The 21639-nt window shown below is 36.1% G+C and overlaps 1 protein-coding gene and 1 pseudogene across 1 annotated transcript in view; one reads left to right on the plus strand and one right to left on the minus strand.

Annotated features, from left to right (window-relative positions):
* Positions 1 to 205, minus strand: part of LOC105047007 (CBL-interacting protein kinase 8) — a 41033-nt gene extending 40828 nt beyond the window's left edge. The window contains 1 exon segment of the mRNA XM_010925769.3: positions 157 to 205. Within this exon segment, the coding sequence (XP_010924071.2) occupies positions 157 to 205 (49 nt within the window).
* A 219-nt stretch (positions 206 to 424) lies between these two features.
* LOC140858755 (uncharacterized) lies at positions 425 to 15499 on the plus strand (annotated as a pseudogene).
* The last annotated feature ends 6140 nt before the right edge of the window (positions 15500 to 21639 follow it).

Raw genomic sequence — 21639 nt, forward strand, 5'->3', positions numbered from 1 at the left:
TAAACTCCCTGTACAAGAAATTCACATTTAGTAAATTACTTAAATTAATTATTAGCACTATGCTTAAATATATTGCCATACAATTTCAGTTCTTTTACATGATTTTTTCCACATACAACTGCTCACATAAATAATAGATAATAAGACAACAAATACTATATAGATCCATGTGCAATGCATTGGACCATATGCTAGTAAAGGACATAGTTAGGGAAAAAGCTTTTTGAGATAGTTTACACTGGTGCAATACTTTGAATGTACTTAGTTGGAAGAATCCTAGGAAACTTCCAATTTTAGCAAACTCAGCCTGGGATAGGATAAAATGAAGAAGTAGGATGCAGTAAGCAGGGTCCAGATATGTGGGGTAAGACAATGTTTTATGTGTATTTTATGTTGTGTACGTTGTGGGATATAATTTAGTAATATGGTCACTACTTGTCTTGATCACTCTGCTTTGCCTGATGATAGAATGTAATGAAAGTTAATGATAATAGTTTCATTTTCTTGCTGCAGATTAATTACTGAAACAGCAAAGCTGTTCAAGATGGCTGGGGTGCTTCTGGAGATTGGAATGAAATTGAGGTCTTATCCTTAATATTCTTTTACTATCTGATATTCTGATTTTTACTTTCATGAATGTGCATCCAATGTTAGGCATTTACTTCAAGGAGTCAAGTTACCGTTTGTTTTACTTTTATTAAACTTTAGTTAAAAAAGAGAGTTTGTTTGCTAGAATAGGAAAGGAACTACATATGATAATGAGAGGTAAGAGAGAAATCTGGCAATGCAATGCCAACAGCCTAAGCATCTTTGCTGTACAACACTCTTGCCAATAGGTTGCTGGCTGATTTTATGATCTATGAATATAGAATAGCAGTTTGTTCTATTATAGCATTCGTAATGTCTTCCACTTTTAGAATTTAGAAAAAGGCAACTTGATAAATCATTGATCAATAGAACATATTTTCCTTATTCCTTGACTCTTGACAATTTGAAATGGCATTATATATTGTTTATGCACAAGCTACGATGGCACATCATTTACTAAACTATACGCCTCATATGTATAGAATATGATATGATATGGGATACACTGTTTGAACATACCCACACATTCCTTACTTGTCTTGATTTACTTGGACAGCACAAATATTGAACTCTCGTTATGCAATGGGAAACCAAGATAGACCAGGATACCCAGAGATTTAACCCAGACACATTATGTGGATAATAAGCCACCAGGCAGGCAAAAGAAGCTGCATAAGAACAGAAGAAGCCCAGATTAGGTACATTGTCATGTTATAACCAATAAGCAGACGAGATGAGCCAGTCTTGTTTGTCTATCTATCAGAAATGTTTTTATAGACATCGGACAGTCAGTTGATCCTCAAAAAGTAGAAATAGATCAATCTGGACTATCAATTTGTTCAAGAAATCCTTGTAGCCATCAACTTTTATGAATTGGGTGATCAAGTCACTCCAAACACTTTTGCTCCCATTCTGCCTTTGCTCTTCCTTTTCTCCTTTTCATTTTTTTATTTTATTGTTTTTTAATTGTTGACTGCTTCAAAACTTGTTGGTTGGAGCAAGTTCTGTTACTTACAATGATGGCAACAACTGCCACTGCCTGTTACAATGGTAGTTGCTGCTGTTACTATAACTTGGAAGAAAAGCAAAAATGTGGAAAACAAAGAAGAGGGCAAAGAGAGAAGGAATAAGAAGAGCTAATGGAGGAAGATGGCGTGGAAGGAGAGAAATGAGCAAGAAAAAAGAAATCCCTGCCACATAGGTGCCTTTCGTCACCCCTCTATCTCTAAGCTTCATTTAGCCAAATTATATGATGGAGTATGTAGGGACAGGTCCTTCAATGTAAACAAGTGGCCCGTGTCAAACTTGGCATGACCTTAATTAAGCACTGGATTTGACCCATCTTACATCTCCGACCCACCTTGAATGAGCATTCTTGTCACTTGTATTTGCCTAAATGGGTGTCTAGGTACCTGCATATTAGCATAATCACCCATATTAAGCCACTAAGCCTTAGATGAGGCACTTGGGACCCCTAGGCTTTCTTCAAAATGTCTCTGTTACATGACTCAATAGAGCTACTTCCCTGACATGTGAATCATCCTCATGTTTTTGCCGTCTTTGCATTTTGTTGCAGCCTTAAGATGCACGTATTGAGGCTTAACTACTATGGTTGCCATGCATGGCACACATTTGTGGGTTGTCCAAACAAATATTATACATGCATACATGCATAGCTGCAAAAGTACATACATACATACACAAGGTTTGTGGTACCCATGCATACCACCTTGTATCGGGCATACCATACCATACTAATACCACATCAATGCTTGATACAAGGGATGTATTGTGAGTCGGTACACCAAATCAGCCCTTGTATTGGATTTGGGCATATACCGATATTGTGCCAACATGGTATTAGTACGGTCCGGTACTAAAATTGCCAACCTTGTATATAGATGCATAAGTATATATGCAAAATTTTGAACCTTGTAGATACATCATATGATGCATGTGCGTGCAAACATACATATGTACATATGTATGTACATGATAACATATATACATATGCATGCTTACCTACATACATGCATACATAAAAATTGAGATAGGATGAATAGGTGTATTAGAAATCCAAAATATAGCTATGTATTGTGGCATTTAAACTGATTATATTCTATTGTAATGTTATGACAAATTTGATCTTGATATTCTCCCATTTGCAGTATTTGGTACTGTTAAATAATCTTTTTCATGATCATGGAAAAACTCTAATTAGTTTCACAGTTTTCCTCTTCTACAATAGTCATATTTCAATTTGAATTTAATCTTACTGTCTTTCACTGTGCTTAGGACACTTAAATTGAAAGGTTTACAAATGTATATAACCCTTACTTAGATGCGTATATTTTAGAATTGTGCCATATTGCCATGTTTGTTACTTATCTTTTGTGACACCCATATATTCAATGCACCCTCATATTGATTTACATAACAACCCAAAATCCAAATGCTACTATTTATTGATTCCATCTCAGTGTGATTTCACTAAGAATAGAAGAATAACCTACCAATAATAAGATTTGATAATAAGTCATTGTTGTTAACTTGTTATATTATTCTTCTCAAGAACTAACTGATGCATTTTGTAGCCCATGAATAACAAAAATAAAACACCATATGTTGTTCAGCAAAAAGTATTAAACACATGAACCTGATTGTGGCCATATATGTGTGTGCTTCTGTGCGCATACATTGAAAAGAAGAAGAAAAAGAAGAGGAAAGCTATATGAAGTCCTTTGCTTCAACACACATGTTTACTTTTCGGATTTCTCATGATTGCCTAACTTCAGATCCTCAACTGGCTCACATACACCTGAAAAGTTTGTCTTCTCTTGCTGGAATCTAAATGTGGTTCTTTGCTGTGTACAGCTTATAATTCCTTTTGGATTTTGTTTGTTATTAGGGTGCATGGGTGCTGAAACCAAAAATTGCAAGGCCAACATCAGTTGTCCATTTTGTTGGTGGAATTTTTGTTGGAGCTGCACCTCAGCTAACTTATCGCTTCTTTCTAGAGTGTCTTGCAAATAAGTAAGTGGTGATTTAATTAATTTCCTTTTGAGTTGGTTGTAGATTTTCCATCTATTAATAAGTACTATTACTGACGATTTTCATTGCAATTATTTGGTCTTTTATGTTAATCAAAATTCAGCAGATCCTAATGCTTGGATTGCTCAACATTGAGTCCATGACAATACCTTTTCTAGGGAGGGAATTGCCTACTCATTTTGGTGATAAAATGTGTTTACTCTGAAGTCTGAATAGACAAGGAGGACAAAAAAGCTAATCTATCTTATCTTTAATTAATATTTGGTTGATATGGTCTGTCATTTCTGTTGGTGATATTTGTTCTACTCTGTTATAATAGAGTGCATGTGATTATTCAACATTCGTTGTTCATGGCCATGCTTGACCATGCAACAACATATGAAGATTGTCATGTCATAACATTCAAGCAGATAATTTTCGGGGTGTTATCCTTCAAAACTTCTGGATAGGATTGCAACTCAACTGGATCAATTCATAACACAAATTGTAGTCAGCCTGACTCTTAAGTTGAGACCAGATAATTCATTATTTAAGTCTGTAAACTAAACTGACCTTATTTGAGGATTCTCTTGTTCAAAATTTTGGAAATTTTCTTGATCCATCCTGGCTTGGAATTTTACCTTTGAACCAGACTCAATCACACATGTTTCCAGCTAGATGTAGTTTAGCTCAAAATGTAGATCCATGTCCTAACCAGCTCAGGTCTGGGATTGTCGATTCCTAATGCAGTCTAAGTTGTTTGGCTGCATATTTGTGAATGCCTCATTCATATCTTATAACTAGAGGGGGTAAATCAAGCTTTTGCCTGGTGATTGGAAAGTGGAACCCTTACTTCAACGTGATTTTTTGGTATTAGAAGTGAAGCATTTTATCTTCATAATTTTTATTAATGTTGTCTTCTTTACAATTCCTTTGCTGCTTTACTCAAATATTGTTGTTAATTTTTGAAATCTTTACAGCTGAACTTCAAATTCTGATGCACACGTAGGATTAATTTTTACCTTATTGGTACGCATTATGGATATCAGTATGATAACCTAAAATATGATATTGATCATTAAAATGTCTCTGGACGAGTTCATATTCTGTACTTAATCACTTGCATTGTCACTAAAACCAAAATACATAGACAGCCAAGTATCCAACTATATTTGTATAGTTTTTGATCATCATATCATGCTTTTATTTACTACCATATGCTGGACACTGTTAAGATGGCTGTCTATGATCATAAGCATGGATCTAAAATAGCTTCTTTCTAGAATGACCTTTTCCTACTTCATGACTCTATTATATTGAGAAATTGGAGAAAAAACAACTTGATGTAGAAGAGAACATGGTAGTGTCCAAAAGCAAAAACAACTACTGGTGCTAGCAAATGATAGCACGCAAGAGCATGTTTTGGTATTTTGTCATAGTAGGTGAGTAGGGTTTGTGAGTCAACAAATGTTGAGAGAGGTATGATAAGAATAGAATGTTTTCATTTTGGCTCACCTAATAATGCACATGATATTTGATGCAACCTTCATCACAAACAAATCTTAGCAAATAACATCTATTAATGTCAAAAATTATAATTACTATGACTCTCATTTATTCATGTGTAAATCTACTAAGAGAAGTCCTAAATTGCCATTGAAGATTTAAGTGAAACTTATAAGCAATGACATGAAGATACTGTTTTTCAATAATTCAGCTTTGTGATTAACAACTATTGCACAATCAACTGTCTGTCCTCTGTCCCAAGTATGCTCTCTAGGTAACAGACTTGAATGCATTGGATCACTTGATTTGAAAGTTCAAGGTAATTTCTTTGTCTTATTCAAAAGTTCTTAAATGAATTCATCACTTTTGCAGATTATTCCTCTTCTCAAGTGTCTGGCCAAGGAAACAATGATCCCTACCCTGCTTAGTTTCTTCTTTGTTGCTATTTTTTTTTGAAAGTTAACTATGAATATATTTTCTATCAACAAACTTACAATTCATTTCTCTACTAATCATAATTCTTAGGGGTCCAATGATTGGAGTACTTGAGGAAGTATTTACTACCTTAATCATGTTGTTATTGAATCTTTCTGTCATACATTTGTTTCCCTTTTCAGTAATACTATTTACTTGGTCATTCAGTTCTCTTCTGCAAGTTTTAAGTATTATATGCCTACTATCTCTGCAAGTATTACACTGTCATGTGAAGGTTTCTTAGTTGGGCAAAACAGGAAAAGGGAACAGAATCAGGTGTTGAAGAACAGAGAAATACCACATCAAATGCAGAAAATTAACAGAAGAGTAAGAAGAGAGAATACAAGACTTGCTTCCGAACCTAAGAATCACACCTAGGATTGGAAGCCTCACACACATCATGGTAGAGAAGAAATCGGCAACTTTAGTCATATTCTGCATAAAGATTCTAATGATGTAACTCAGCTCACCTACTTAAAGAAAAAGAAACACTAACTACAGTTTTGGAGTCCTAAAATAACCTTCATAATTTACAGGTTGTTGTTCATGGCTACTGTGGCATAAACAATACTGTAAAATGTAAATTGTAGTTGTTACAAAATTTATTTTATACTAAATTATTAATGGCTGATGTTGCTTTATCATTAAGTCGTGCTGCTACATCACCTCATCTAATTATGTGGTATGACTTCAAGATCATTTAATATTAGTCATATTGTCATACACTCGTCAAGGTCCCTTATAGCTAAATTTAGACAAAAATAGAGGTACATAAAAAAGAAATCCCTAAGTCTTGTGGCCTTCCAATTTATTATGACATGATCTTGGATCTCCATCATCCGCTTCTGCAGAGCATGAATTTCCTTGAATACTTTGAAATTAAAGCTGCATTGACTAATCTTTCATCTGGTGGTTAACTAATGATGAATGCCTAAAATAGAACTTCACATTATGCTCAAATAGAATTGGAGCTCCAGCGGAGGTGGTAAGTGCAAACGAGCACAAGGTGCCACTTCATAACAAGTATGATGTGGCTGTTCAATAAGCAAACATAATGTGGCACTTTACCAGACAAGCATGATGTGGCAGCTAACCAACGAGCATCATTTTTGTTCTGATTACACTTTGTCTTAGATATTAAACATTTTCTTGAAGATCTTGAGCCCTTTTCAGATGGACATTTTCTTGTTCTGTAGTTAATCCATTCATATCTACCATCACCTAGCATCTTTTTTGTCGATAATCATTAAATATTATCTGTTAAGTTGACCGCATAATATATTCCCTTTTTATACTAACTATGGGAATTGTTTGATTAAAATTATTTTTATGATTTAGGGGTGCTTTGGTAGTTGCTACACCTTTTGCTAGCGGTTTTGATCACTTCTTAATTGCAGATGAAGTGCAATTCAAATTTGATAGGTGCCTTCGGTCTTTACAGGATACCGTGAGTCCATCATTTAACACTTGCATTGTTTTGATGTTCATTTTTCCAAAATTGAAGATTGGTTGCTGTTCACTTTACAGGTAAATGAGCTTCCAATATTTGGTATTGGCCACTCTCTGGGATCTGTTATCCACCTCTTAATTGGTACCAGTCTGTCTTTGTGAATGCTTTTACACATTTGGCTCTGGTGTCAATTTGTTGCAACTAAATTGTTAAGCAATAAACCAGGATCAAGATATGCTGTAGAAAGAACTGGGAATGTATTAATGGCTTTCAACAATAAGGTAATCATTCACACTCTCATGATTTTCTCTACTTCCATAAAGATGCGACTGTAACTTCTGAATAACATCTCAGCCAGTTGTATTTGCACTCAGTAGGTCAGTACTCTTTCTTTTCCAGGTTAATATAGAAGGGAAACTCTCACCTTTGTATTAAAGACCTGAACTTTGACCACCGGTGAGGCAGTGACCATGTTAAGTTTTTCTAATGCTAAAAGGAAAAATGTCACTTTTATTTTTGGTTCTTTAACAAACAAAAAAAATTTATAGCAAAATGACTAGGTTTTTTCCCTTCTCAACTTTTCATTTGTGTTTTATGGTTAACTTGTTTTCCCTGAATCACTTATAGCTATACTCTATTCTTAGTCATGGCTGTCTGATCATCATCTCTTCTCAAACCCGAGCATTTTGGTTGGTTAGTGAAAGTATAGGTCAATATTTGCTTTTGTTCTGTCAACCCGTATTGTTGTGACTGACTTACAGATTTAAGTGCAAGATAAATCTGAAAGAGAAAGCTTTAGAAACTCCCAATTTAGAAAAGATGCATGATTATGGTAAGATAATTAAGAAAAAAAGAATTTAAAAAGGTTTGTTATGGATTTAAAAGGGCATGATGAATATCTTGTTTTCACAATTGCAAATGATGCTGAGAGCTTCATCAATGTCATGACTGTTGGTATTCTGTAGAACACAGATTGGAGTGTGACTGTGTGAGTGAGTGTGTGTGTGTGCGTGTGTGTGTGTTTGTGTGTTTATTTTATGATTGAAGTTTTAAACAAGTACTTTGTTACATGATCATTCAGTTCCTTCATTTTGGCAGCACCTTAACTATCCAACTTAGTTACAGCTTCCACTAGCAGGATTTTGAAATCGGATTTTCTTAACAAAAACAATGAAAAGAATGAAGGTTTGGTTCCACCCCTTTTTTATGAGAGAGATAAGCTTTGATTTCACATGTTGATACAAAGTTTGGTTCCACCCCTTTTTTATGAGAGAGATAAGCTTTGATTTCACATGTTGATACAAACTGTAAGCTTAGTGCATAAAAGCTGTCAAAAGAATCAGTTCATGAATCTTTTATTTAACAATCTTCATATCTTAGTTCTTTTGGGAGGTAAATATGAAGCGAATGACTTAAAAAACATCGAAGTGTTATAATGTCAGAGAACCTTTAGTTTGCATACCATAAATTTATCCACTTTGTTGCTTAATTTCATAGTGCATAAAAAAAAATGCATTTTGAGGGGACAAAAGCTATTTGATGTGCATTTGCTTTTCTAAAAGAGTCTTATTTGTTACATTGTCAGCTTAAAGATTTGAAAAGTGCTCAAATTGTCTTAATTGTTGTGAAATTGACTGCCATAAGGACTCAGCATTTCCTTACAGAAACCTGTCTATATGGGAAAAGAGTGATTGCTCACTGTTATATTCTGGAAAATGAAACGTCCTGTTAATTTTTGTTTGTTTCCATTTTAGCTTTAGTCAAGATATGCAAATCTGTGTTGTTTGGATGAACTGAGTAAGTTTTCACCAACTTTACATGCAGATGTGTGTGTGTGTGTTTGTGTATGTGTGTGCATTCATGCTACAAGTTAATGTTTTTACATTTGTTGTTGGCAAATGGAAAATGTTGCATCAACCATGAGAATCATGTTCCTCTGCAGGAAGCAAGCTTAGCTATCCCATTATTTTCTCCAGTTATTGTCCCAATGGCACAAAGTTTTGGTCCAGTTCTATCCCAGCTCACATCATCCCCAACAATTCGCCGTGGAGTGAGTCATTCATTTCTTCTTTTTATTTACTAAAGATGATTGATTACTTTCTCTGCCCTGGTCATTGCTATGACATGTTTAGTTAATCCTGATTTTGTTATATATCTTTGACATGTTTAATACAAGGTTCGCTGTACCGGTACCGGACGGCGTGCCGATCCCGGACCGGTACGGTACGGTATCGATACCATACCGTACCGACACATGGTACGTCTGGGCGTACCGGTCCGGTACCGGTACACAATATTTTTTTCGATTTTTAATTTTTTTTGGATTTTTGAAGTTAATAATTGATAAATACAACTTCAATATGGCATTATATTGCATATTATTGACATATTTGGATTCAATTTGGAGTTAGATTGCAGTACAAAGACTCTTAATAGCCATATGTTGCAATCGAATCAGTTTCATGCAGAAGAAAATGGGTTTGGAAGATTCAAAACACATCATAAAGCTCTTAACCATTTAACTTGATTAAAATTAGGGTGGTAAAACACCTGAACTCTCTCCTATTTGACTTATTTATGAAAAGTCTTGCTCCAATTGTGATCCTATATGATATCGCATATAACAGTTTAAGCTTCCAGCATCACAACATTATGCAACCAGAAGTTATTCAATTTGATGATTCCACCATAAGAATTTCTTCATTAACTCTGAGACATATATACCACTACTAGCATCACAAGATTTATGATATTGATACAATCAGATATTATTCAATTTTATGATGCCATTTTGAGTTACTAATTGGACTATTAGATATCGCCCATGCTTCTTTTTTAATCATAAATGCTGAGTGTTGTGTGATTATAATACTGAGATTTTTATTTTAAAATCTTGTTGAGGTCTCTAAACTATCTGTTACAACTGCGATTAATTGTTGTGGAAACGAATACTTAAAACGGTACGAATGCACGGGGTTAAATGAGCAAGGAGTCATGGTACCAAACAGGGAGAAGGGTAATGGTAAATGCTTAGTAATTGTTGGGACGGGGAACCTCTATTACTAGCTATCAGAAGTTCAAAATTTTCTTTCAGGTTCCTCTCAAGTTCTCAGAATGCTTTCCTAGGCATTTTCATCTGTTTGGTGATGAAAAACCAAATCAAATTCATCTTACGAGTTGGATTCCGATGAACTAATACATGGTACAAGCTTTACAATCTCGGTACCGGATCTTATACTGACACCATTCTATTATAATATCGATATATATTTCAATTTGGTACAAAATAACATACCAAATATTGGTATAATATGAAATAACATATCAATATGATATAATACATCATATCGGATACTACAAGACAGATGGTATAACAGATATGATAGAGAGAGAGAGAGATGTGCTTGAGGTTTCATTTTATTTCAGATACCAAGAAAATAACACAAGATCTTCATCAAACTGAGCCACCTTCCCCCCTTTTCCATGGGCGGTACGGTTCGGTTCACCCCGAACCGGTCCAGAACCGAGCCGTACCGCCCGGTTCCGGGCGGTATGAGCCCGAACCGCCCGGTTCGGTGCGGTTCGAGGTCTTTTTCCGAAAAAAAGGCCCGAACCGGACCGGTAAGGGACCGGTCCGGCTTGGTACGCCCCGTACCGAGCGGTTCGGCCCGGTATGGCGAACCATGGTTTAATATAATAACCGTGGATACCTGTTCTTCTGCTTTTTTTCTTACCAACTAGACACTCTTGGCTACAGTGTATATCAATTTATTTGAACTTTGAGTTATCTGCAAGGAAGCAGGCAAGTATGGACCTAAAGGTCGTAAACCTTACCTTTTGCAGAGGTTGTATCATTGCATGCCTAAAATAATTGCTATCAATGTTTTTTTTTTTTTTTATGACATAATTGCATTACCATCCTCCAAACTTGGGGATGACACACTTATTTTCTTCTTTTGTATTTGAGCTGACAAAGAGTGTGCAACCTGCAACTATGCACCTCGAGCTCAGGCCAGCCACTTCTTGTTCCACATATTTGTTACTTTCTGCATGATATTGTATATCAAAGTCACTATGTTCTGCATTGCAATTTTTGATATTTCTAACACCTTCACTACTTCCACTATCATTTGACTTCTTCTAACCCAGGGGACTATAAGCTGGAACATCATTAAGCAATTGCTATACTGCTTAAGGCCAGTATCTTATTTTCTTTTGCATCTCTAAATCTAGGCCATTGCAGCTGTCATTGTTGATGATCTAAGTTCTTTTATGCAAGTCAAGTCTCAAATGTCAAATTTACAGAGTCTTGTGACAATGGTTTACTATTGATTCTATGGGGTCATTAAGACCTTATGTTTTGATCATGATGCTAAGTATTTATTTGCTGATTTTTGTTCTTTTCTTTATTTTCCGAGGGAAATTCATCTCTGCTTTTTTATTCTCATTCTTACCAACCAAATGGTGTTGTTAAGAGTGAAAAGCTGTCATATTCTTGAGGTGCCTTGCTTGCACAATACATCATTAACCAGACATACTCCAACACTATTGAAACTATTTGAAAGTATGCCTTCTTTTGAGCACCTATACTCTTGCCATCCTCTACAAATCCATCAGTATGATGTTATTCTACATTTGACATTGTCACCTGGCACCGTCACTTGGGCACCCTCCCTCTCCTCTTCCTATGGCTTTATGCTTTTTCAGTGTTGATTGGCTGGCTATGTCACTGATTGCTGCTCCATTATCAACTATATTTTTGTTGCCTTTTCCTATGGGAATTCTCATACTTACCATAAGATCAGAAGCAGGATGCAATTTCTTGCTCTAGTGCTGAAGCAAAATATTTGTTATGGCTAAGAATACTACTGAAATAGCTTTGCTTTTTAGTCTATTCGGTAGTATAGAGTTATCATCGATATACACGTGCCTTTGTGACATCAAAAATGCAATTCAAATTGCAAGTTATTTGGTGTTTCATGAGTGTACTGAGCATATCGAGATTTATTGTCATTTAACACATCATTGCTATGTTGGCATGCTCTATCTAATTGTGCATTGCGCCGCTAAGTTCTCAAAAAATCATGCATGGAGATTTTCCTCGTAATGACTCTCGATGTGCTGACCACTATGAGTTTGAGAGGGGTTGTTAGACCATCTGTATCTTGACCTTCTTTTAGGTCTTATTGTACCTTTTCTCTGTATTTTGGTGGTATGTTATTGGGCTGTTGCTGTAACTGAATGCAGTTTTTGCATCTGCCTGCTGTCTGTGATTTATCTCTCAGAATTCTAGAGCATTGCTCGTTCTTGCATGAACATAAACTGCAATAGATAAGGTGGTCTTCCTTCCCACCATTTGCCCTTGCTAGGTTCCCAAGGGCCCCTTCATTGTGTGAAGTCATGTCGGTCGGGAACTTACCATCAATTACTGGTTGTGAGGCTTGCATCTGATTATGAAAATCTGCCTAATCCTTCATGGGTCCTTCTTGACTCCATAGCCAAGCTCATTTTGGTCACAGTGGCCTGGCTGATGGTGGTGTTGCTGATGGTAATCATCATCATCACCCAAGCCTCTTGCCACAAATATGGGGTCCGCTGTAATGATAGACTCAAAGTTGAGGATGCTCTGATTATCAACCTGACATCAACCCTCTAGAATTGGTGACAAATTCCTAGTCAAGGCGAATCTAGGCAAGATAGAGGAATGCCATTAAATCTATATGGCCCATTTTGCAGGGAGAGCACTGGGGCAGGATGTTGGGGGGAAGACCTACCTTATAATTTGCAATTTAAGCTTATGCAATGTGGAGAAAACCTCCAAAATTACCTTGAACTTGGAAGGAGCCTAGATGAAGGGGAAATATTGTAACATTTGATGTTGGAAGCTGTGTTCATTGCAAAGGCACAGAACAATGAAAGAGCCACATGAAAAGTAGAAAATTCCTAGGCAGTTTTAGTGTTCTCGCTTTATTTGTTGTAGCATGCCACCTAATTTACTCTATCTTATAGGATGCAAGTGGTGTACTATCACATTTCGTTTATAAGAAGGAAGGGTTTCTGGATGTTAATCCAGAGTTCCTTTTTTTTTTTTTTTCTGGGTGTGTCTGTGCTTTTTTTTCTTTTCTTTTTTTTTTTTTTGGGTGGTGGTGGGCGGCGCTGGGGGTGGAATGTTGAGGGATCTTATATTTTACTGCATGTGCATTCATATGTGGAAATAAATCTAACAATCACTATTTCTTTGAAAACTATCATCTTTAGCAAATCTGGATATAGATCTTATGTAAATCCAATTTTTACATGACCTGTTGATTGCCCTATGCCTTACCATCTACAGTGTATGTTTCTACAACTTGAAGAAAATGATTTCATTACAAGGAAGCATGTATTGTGCTCTAAATGATCAGATCTAAGCTGTCACATACTGATAGAATTAGCTCACTCTGTTACAACATAATAGACGAATCTCTTCATGGTGACAAACATATAAAAACTGAAAGCAAATAAAATATAATTTTGAGTGGTACAAGGATGAAGAGAGCTATGTGCCAGGTTGTGGCCATAAGTAGGTTTAGGTTGCTCATAAGTTTCATATAGGAGATCCATAAGAATTGAGACTTCTGTTTTGGTCATTATCATCAAGATTCTTTGGCAAGCTTCCAAGATTGTAGTTAATAGAAAATTTTTTATATGCACACTGAGAGTACATAAGGCAATGTGACAACAATTCAACATTCTATTCCTTGATCTGTTGCCTCATAATGAACAAGTGATATGCCATTCACCTTAAGATCATTTCTTCTCCATTTAGAATGTATTCCTATCTGTTTCTTTGTTTGTTTCTTTCTTTCTTTCCTTCTTCTTCTTCTTCTTCTTCTTCTTCTTCTTTGGGTTTGGGCTTTTTCTTTACATGTTGAGTAGTCCATATAAGATACTATAAATTTCTCCAATGAACTTGCATGCAATGTTGACCTTTCCAGAAAACCGACCAACAGAATGGGGTCTCTGTTTAAGATAAGATGTTGGCACAGATAGTTTTCCCTTTGTGTTATGGCTGTGCTTTTCTATTGATATCCTTTGCTATTGGAGGGTTATCTTTTTTCATAAACTTTCCTCCTTATGTACAGGTTTTTCCATGCCAATGATGCTGGTCATACTAACAGAAGTAGAAAACCCTACATGTTGGAATTTTTCAACCATGAAGCATTAAATTCCATTTCAAAAAAGCAAAAGATTTTTTTTTTTTAATTTCATTTTTATTGTTTTTTGTTTCTTTACTCTTTAAGATGATGGATGGTTCAATTCTTAATAAATAGGCAGAAATGGCTATGAAGCAACTACAGAATCTTAGTCCTCCAATGATGAGGCAAGTTCTTCCTTTGGTTGAGCAACTTCCTCCATTGTATATGGATTTAGTTAAGGGGAGAGAAGATTTTACTCCAAAACCAGAGGAAACTCGCCGACTGGTATGTCGAATCCTTTCCTATTATATTCTTGTTGTGCTAAACTTAGGATATTCAAAGTGCATACCTGCCACATCTTCTGCAGATAAAGTCTTATTATGGTATTTCACGGAACCTTTTGATAAAGTTTAAAGATGATACAATTGATGAAACTTCAACACTGGCACAAGTGCTAAGCTCGGAATCTGCCATAAGCTCTCTACTGGATATGTCAATTAGGTCCATTCCTGGAGATCATGGGCTTCCTTTGCAACAGGTGGACTTCATTCCATGCCTTGAGTTTGTTAAATTCAGATCTTGGGTGTCTACTTTTGAAAGTATTGCTAAGAAAGACTTTCATAATTACCAGGAAATTCATGTGATCAAAATCCTGTTGATTTAGTTATAAAGTTTCACATGTCATTTATCTCTTACTTTATCTGTTTTGACTTTTATAATAAAATCTTGATGTAAGTATGGGTAACATTCTGTAGGCCTTCCCCGATGTTCCACCTGCTATGGCAGATGCTGTAAATCGAGGAGGTGAGCTTCTGGTAAATCTGACTGCTGGAACACCATGGGAAGCTGTGGCAAAAGAAGTAGGAAACACATTGGGTGTGGATTCAGGGATCCTACGGGCACAGATCTCGAAGGATGTTAATATGCTTGTAGATGTAATCACATCATGGATGGCTTCAAACTCTGGCCCAAAACTTCTTCGACCCTGAGTATATATACAGATAGGAAAGATTAAGATTAATGGGCAATGACAACATCTAAGGTTAAATTACAGAGATTGAAATGATACCAACAGTTCTTGTGCATATAATGTATGTACACTCTGTGTCTAGGATGTGATTTGTACATATTACAGAAAGCTTTCTGTGGCATTTTTATAGAATCCAATGTATTCATAACTTGTCATAAACATCACGCCTTGTTCCAGCAACTTATATGATGGCAATAATTGTCTACACACTTCATCAAAAGAGAATCTTTTCCCTACCTTTAATTGCTATTCCATATACTGCATTGTAGGCTTGTTTCAGTGCATGTAATTGAATACGTTGTAGTTCTATTTACTACAACTTGTTCCAATCCTGCTTTTGGTTTCATGCTATCTTGTATCAAATGTGTTATTGTAACTACATACTCTTGCCCAGATGTGTTATTTCAAATGGCCAGTTCTGGCCATAGATAGTGTGAGCGACATATTACTTGGGCTTCCTGTTAATTACTTAGTTAAGATCGATACTTGGTTGGCAACCGTTTATCTAACTGCCTGAAAATCAGGAGTCATCTGTCCCATCCATGATGTTAGTGAATTTAAGATAAACTTCATCGATATTGCAGTAAAAATAACAGTAAATGCAATAATATCACATCAGAAAATGGAATAAATACAAGAAAGAATGAATCTTCTTTTTTTTTTTTTTTTTTTGGTAAAAAAAGAATGAATCTTCTTTGAAAACGCATGACGTGGCTATTGCCACGTCGACAATGTCGACAATGTAAGTCCCACGTCTAAATTTCATGCGTACGTATAGCGGTATCTTTAGCAACTAATTTTATTTAAAAATTAACCACTCTTGGTCTCTTGTTAAATTGTAAGTGGTCGGTCATGACACTTCCAAGTAACATCTAAATAATAAACGTTGTTAAATCGCTAGTATGCTTTAAATGGGGCAATAAATAATAAAAATAAAAAAGAAAATGCTCACATGTAAATCAAGTCCTGATCCTCTAGGGATCTTGGAATATCTAGATGATCCACATTTTCAACTCCAGACAAGTTGGTCCCACCATCAATAATGGTGGTGGACTCTTGAAACCATCAATAGCTAGGTTCTCCTATGCATTCAATCACCCACCTTTGATTCTTGAAACCATCCGTATGGGCGTAGGTAAAAACGATTGGACCGTCTTAATAGATCTATAGAAATAAAATAAATAAAATATAGCTAGAGGATGACAAGAAATCTTCTCTTATTTTTCAAAAAGGATCAGAAAACAAAATACTTTCAGAGTTGGCTTGTTTTTATGATGTAAGTATATTTATAACTATGGAACATTGTCCATAAAGACAATCTAATCGGGCTACGTCGCAACCACATGCTAATCACTGAATGGCACATAGCCATCAAGCATCGTTTTGAATCATCAATTATTGCCAAAATGTGTTTCTATCATGTTTTGTTATTATAGCCTTAAAACATAAATTATGCTCAAAGATATTTTGGTTACCTTATCTTGTGTGTGCTACTTGCTTTTATTTATCATTAGACAGATTAATTAGGATTACTCGCATTGAATTGCAAATGTAATTAACAAGGTTCTAATATAGAAACCTTCAAAACATAGTCTCCACATTCATTTTATAACCTGGTGTCTTATCTATACCTCCGTGCTTAATATAACCTTGGATTATTTGACTTGGTATTGGATCAATTCCATGGTTATAAATGTATGTAAGTTAGAATTCATATTATTCCTCTCTTTCTTCTCGGTCTTCAAATCTTGTGAAATAGAGCATAGTAATAGAGGGCACAGAGTTAGGATTGTTAAATGAATCGGGCAACTCGGGCTAAACTCAATGTGGCTTGAATATATATATATATATATATATTGGCTCATTGATCAAGAACTAACATGTTCTTTTAATTTTTTGAAATAATTAATTATTAATTCGGGCTTGCACCAAGCTTAAATTCAAGTTCTAATTTATTTCGACTTAATTTATGATTATCGAGCTGGTTAATCAGGTTCATCTCTTTGGCTTGGTTTAGATGAAGCTCAAATTGAAATAATGATAAATAAATCATGCCTCATCTTAAAATTTAACCATGAAACTAATCTGAAATCATGCTCGATCATGACCAAGGTCTATCAATCTGAGTTTGATTATACCCCTGCACCTCATGGTTTTGTCATGATGGCGGTAGCTAATAGTGCAGTCCTCTTTGGGCTTGGCATGTTCGATGTCAAGCTTAGTGCTGCTTTGATGTGGACGTGCACAAGTATTTCAACCTTTAAAATAATGCAAAGATGGTACAAAAGGTCTTGTCGGTCCCTTGGGCATCATTGTCGAGCCTTCGTTGCAACAGGCATGCCCTCTGGAGTGTTGAAAGGCAAACTAGATCGAGCATGGAAACAGAAAAATAAAATTTCATCTCGAATATAAATAATTTTAAATTTTTAGAGCATTTACAAGTAAACCAATATTATTGTATTATATATATATATATATATATATATATATATATATATATATATATATATATATATATATATATATATATATATATATATATATATATATATATATTGAGTAGTTAATGCTAGCTCGCAAAACCTAATAGACTCCATCCATCCAACTTAATTAAATGTATAGTTACAAAAGACGAAAGGTAACGAAGCAAATCTTTTTTTATACCATACCTGGTAAATATTTATTATTTTTTATTATTTTTTGCTTTTTTTGTTTATGATGAACGAAGGAAGTAAACTCCTTTTGCCATGTATTAATAAAAATATAATAATTTAATACAAAAGTAAGAAAAAAAAAGAAGAATATGGAAGAAGACCCGTCATAAAGATAGAAGCCATCCCATCATGTTAGAGCCCAGTATCTGAAATAAGCATTGAGGGCAGACACAAGACAGACACCAAACAAGCTCAGAGCAGACTGTGGAGACCGTCTGAATACTAAAAGCGGCAGATCAGTAGGTGTTCAGAGCCTGCCTCCCAAGGCAGCCAAATGTTGATATGAAGAGTAGACTCCGGTCCACCGCAATCGAAGCAACTGCGTTAATCTTCAGAGACAGTAACATGAAGATTTTTGCGGGGCTAAAGTTATAGAGAGGCATCAGAACAAGGTAACAAAGAAATGGATGGACATCAGAACAGAAAGCAATATCAGACTTTAGAATTCAGACATTTAGGCACAGATAGGTGATGGAAGTGCTCCTCCTAAGAAGGATGAGACAAATAACATGAGGCCGAATCAGAAGAAATCCTCATGAGCCTGCAGCTGAGAACAAAATATAGTAGAGAATAGCCTTGATCCTGGACCAAGTGGCACCCAAGATCTTTAGTCGCCTGAGGTTGCAAAGAACTTACCAATCTCTGAACAAAGAAAAGGCATCCCCGGCAACAGTCTGCAAAGAGGAGGTTTAATGGAGGAACAATCTGGCATTACACTCCCTCCAACATCTTCAAGCGACAGCAGAGACAAGCATCATGATAACAGGCTGTGAAGGCTTCGGGAACTTCGATTGAATCCAGTCCATGCAAATGAATCTGAAAGTGGATAGAGGGCAAAAGGTATCCCAGGCTACACATAAGCGGCTCCAGATCTTAGCGAAAAGGGGGCAGCAAGAAAAGAGGCGGTCGATAGTTTTCGGGGAAAAACTATAGATGGCACAACCACCCAAGAATTTGCGCAGCTTCAGACTAATAACATCCCTGGTGTTAAGCTTGTGCTTTCAACACAGCCACAGAAAGCACCTTATTTTCAGAGGGATGGGGAGGTTCCAAAGGGAAGAGGTGAACCTATAAAGTGTTTCGGAGCAATTGAGGAATTGGTAAAGCTAAGCAGTGGAGAACTCACCATTGCCGAAAGCTTTTCAAACAATTCGATCATCTTCGTTGCCAAGAGATACCGAGTTTAGAAGGCTAATAGGAGATCGAATTGGGAGTGCACCTAGGCAGAGAGATTCATCGAAAGTCTAAGGCACCAAAAATGGTTTCTAGGTTTGAAATAACTTGCCACAGTGCCATTCTTGTTCTTGCTACATTTGAAGAGGTCGGAAAATAGATTTTGAAGAGGAGCATTGGCCATCCTATTATCCTTCCAAAAGAGAATTCGCACCCCATTTTCACAAAGAAAGTGAGTGCGGCTTCAGAATACTGAGAGGCAACTGATGACATATCGCCATATAGAGGAACACCTCCTAGGAGGTTTCTAAGAACAGCCAAGTCGGACCTTCTTATGGTATGCCCGTTGGATCTGCTTTTGCCACAATGCAGGGTCACTAGAAAGCAGTCTCCACCCCCATTTGGCAAGGAGGGAGGAGTTGAGTTGGTTGATGTCTTTAACCCCGAGTCCATCCTCCTTTTTCAAACAAACAGTGCTCCAACTAACTTTGCAGGATAGACCATTGGAGGAGGAGGCTTCGGCCCAAAGGAAGGATCTCCTATAGGAGTAAATCTTCTTGGCGATCTCGCTAGACAGCTTAAATAATAATATAAAGTACAGTAGAAGTGAGGTGAGGATGGAGTTGACCAGAGTAAGCCTACCTACAAAAAAAAGGAGCTTGGATTTTCAGATAGCAAGATGGATTCGACCTTAGATAGAAGAGCATTCCAATCCATCCTAGAAAGCCGCCGACCAGCCAAAGGAAGTCCAAGACCGATAAAAGGCAATGTAGAAGTGGAGCAGTTAAGCCAGCAGGCAATTTCGTCTACATAGTCAGAGCCAATTAAAGAAATAGAGCTCTTCTAATAGTTAATGGATAATCTAGAGATATATTCAAAGCAGTACAAAATAAGTTTCAAAGAGGTAAGATTTCTCTTACTAGACCAGGCGAAAATCAAGGTATCATTGGCGTATTGAAGAATTTTAGTTCCATCAGGAGTCCAAGGATTATCGAGCCCCTCGAACACCCCTTTAGAGGAAGTCTTGCTAAACATGCAACACAGGGGATCGACAACAAGGATGAATAGGAAAGGGGAAAGAGGATCATCCTGCCTGAGGCCACGATAACAAAAGATTCAATCTTCCAATTGGCCAATAACACAAGCTGCCACCGTAGAAGAGCAAAGAAGGTTACTAATCCATCCAATCCATTTGTTGGGGAAGCCGCGTGAGGCAAGAACTTTCAGGATGTAAGCAAGAATGATCCAATCAAAAGCCTTGGAGAAGTCAAGTTGACAAATAAGATCAGAATCAGAGGACCGCTTGATGTAATGGATGATTTCACTTGCACAAAGAAAGTTATCAAGGATAGAATGCTCCTTGATAAAGACAGTTTGAACTTGGTCAATAAGGTCATTCATATAAGGTTGTAACCTGTTGGCCAGCACTTTGGAGAAGATACGAATGCAGCTGTAGATAAGGTTGATAGGCTTGAAGTCAGCAAGTGACCTAGCTGCATCCTTCTTAGGGATAAGAGCGAGGGAAGCATAATTAATTCTAGCTAGGTTACGGTTGAAAGAGAACATCTGATTGAAGTAAAGCATAAAATCCTTACTGATGAGATCCCAAAAGCGCCGGAAGAAAATAAGGATGAAGCCTTCTTAGGATAACTTTTGCAGCATAAAGTCCTTGTTGATGATTTTTTGTTACTATGACGGCGAATACATGTCCACTTGTTTACTTGTACATATTTGTAAACAAATCTTGTTACCATTTAAGCCAGACATGATTTAAAATAATATTTATCATAACATTATAGTAGTTTGTAGGAGGTTATATGTCTGTATAAATAACAGGTAATTAAACAGTACTTGCAAGCCGATCACTTTTTACCATAATAGTCATTTCTTATATATAATAACAACATTACTGACTTTTATATTGTTCATAAAATAATACTTTTTTTAAATTTAAACCCTTGCACAAAAACGATTTTTTTTACTGGAAATAGTTGTAGGTAATAGGCCATGAAACGAGGATACCTTCCTAAATATTGCTGAGCCTCCGAGTCACAGTGAAGCATGATATGAATCAATGTGTTCAGTTGCAACTACCAGTGATTAACTAGCTTGGTCACCTCCACCTTAAAAAAAAAAAAAACAATCATGGTAATTAAGATTCATTCTTGGATTGACTATCTTTGCATTTAATCCTTGTTAACTAAATATTTATGTTTACCCAATATTTTGATAGTCATTTTATGTTTAGTCTCATCCACAAACTGGCATGTTTGTTTGTGTTAATGCGACAGAAGTTACACTGATCCTCTTTGGATGACTTCAAATTTTCCATTCAAACTTTGTGTTATAATTTACTGAATTGGAAATAAGTACTGATGAAGTGACTAAACGGTGGTTACTTCCGAGAAAAGTTCCATCTTCAGCCAACCTACTCTAATTGCGTACAAAATAGGTATGAAATGTAATTATATATAAGACATTGAATCAAATATATGC

The sequence above is a fragment of the Elaeis guineensis genome, chromosome 6, assembly GCF_000442705.2.
Source record: "Elaeis guineensis isolate ETL-2024a chromosome 6, EG11, whole genome shotgun sequence".
Classification (NCBI taxonomy): Eukaryota; Viridiplantae; Streptophyta; class Magnoliopsida; order Arecales; family Arecaceae; genus Elaeis; species Elaeis guineensis.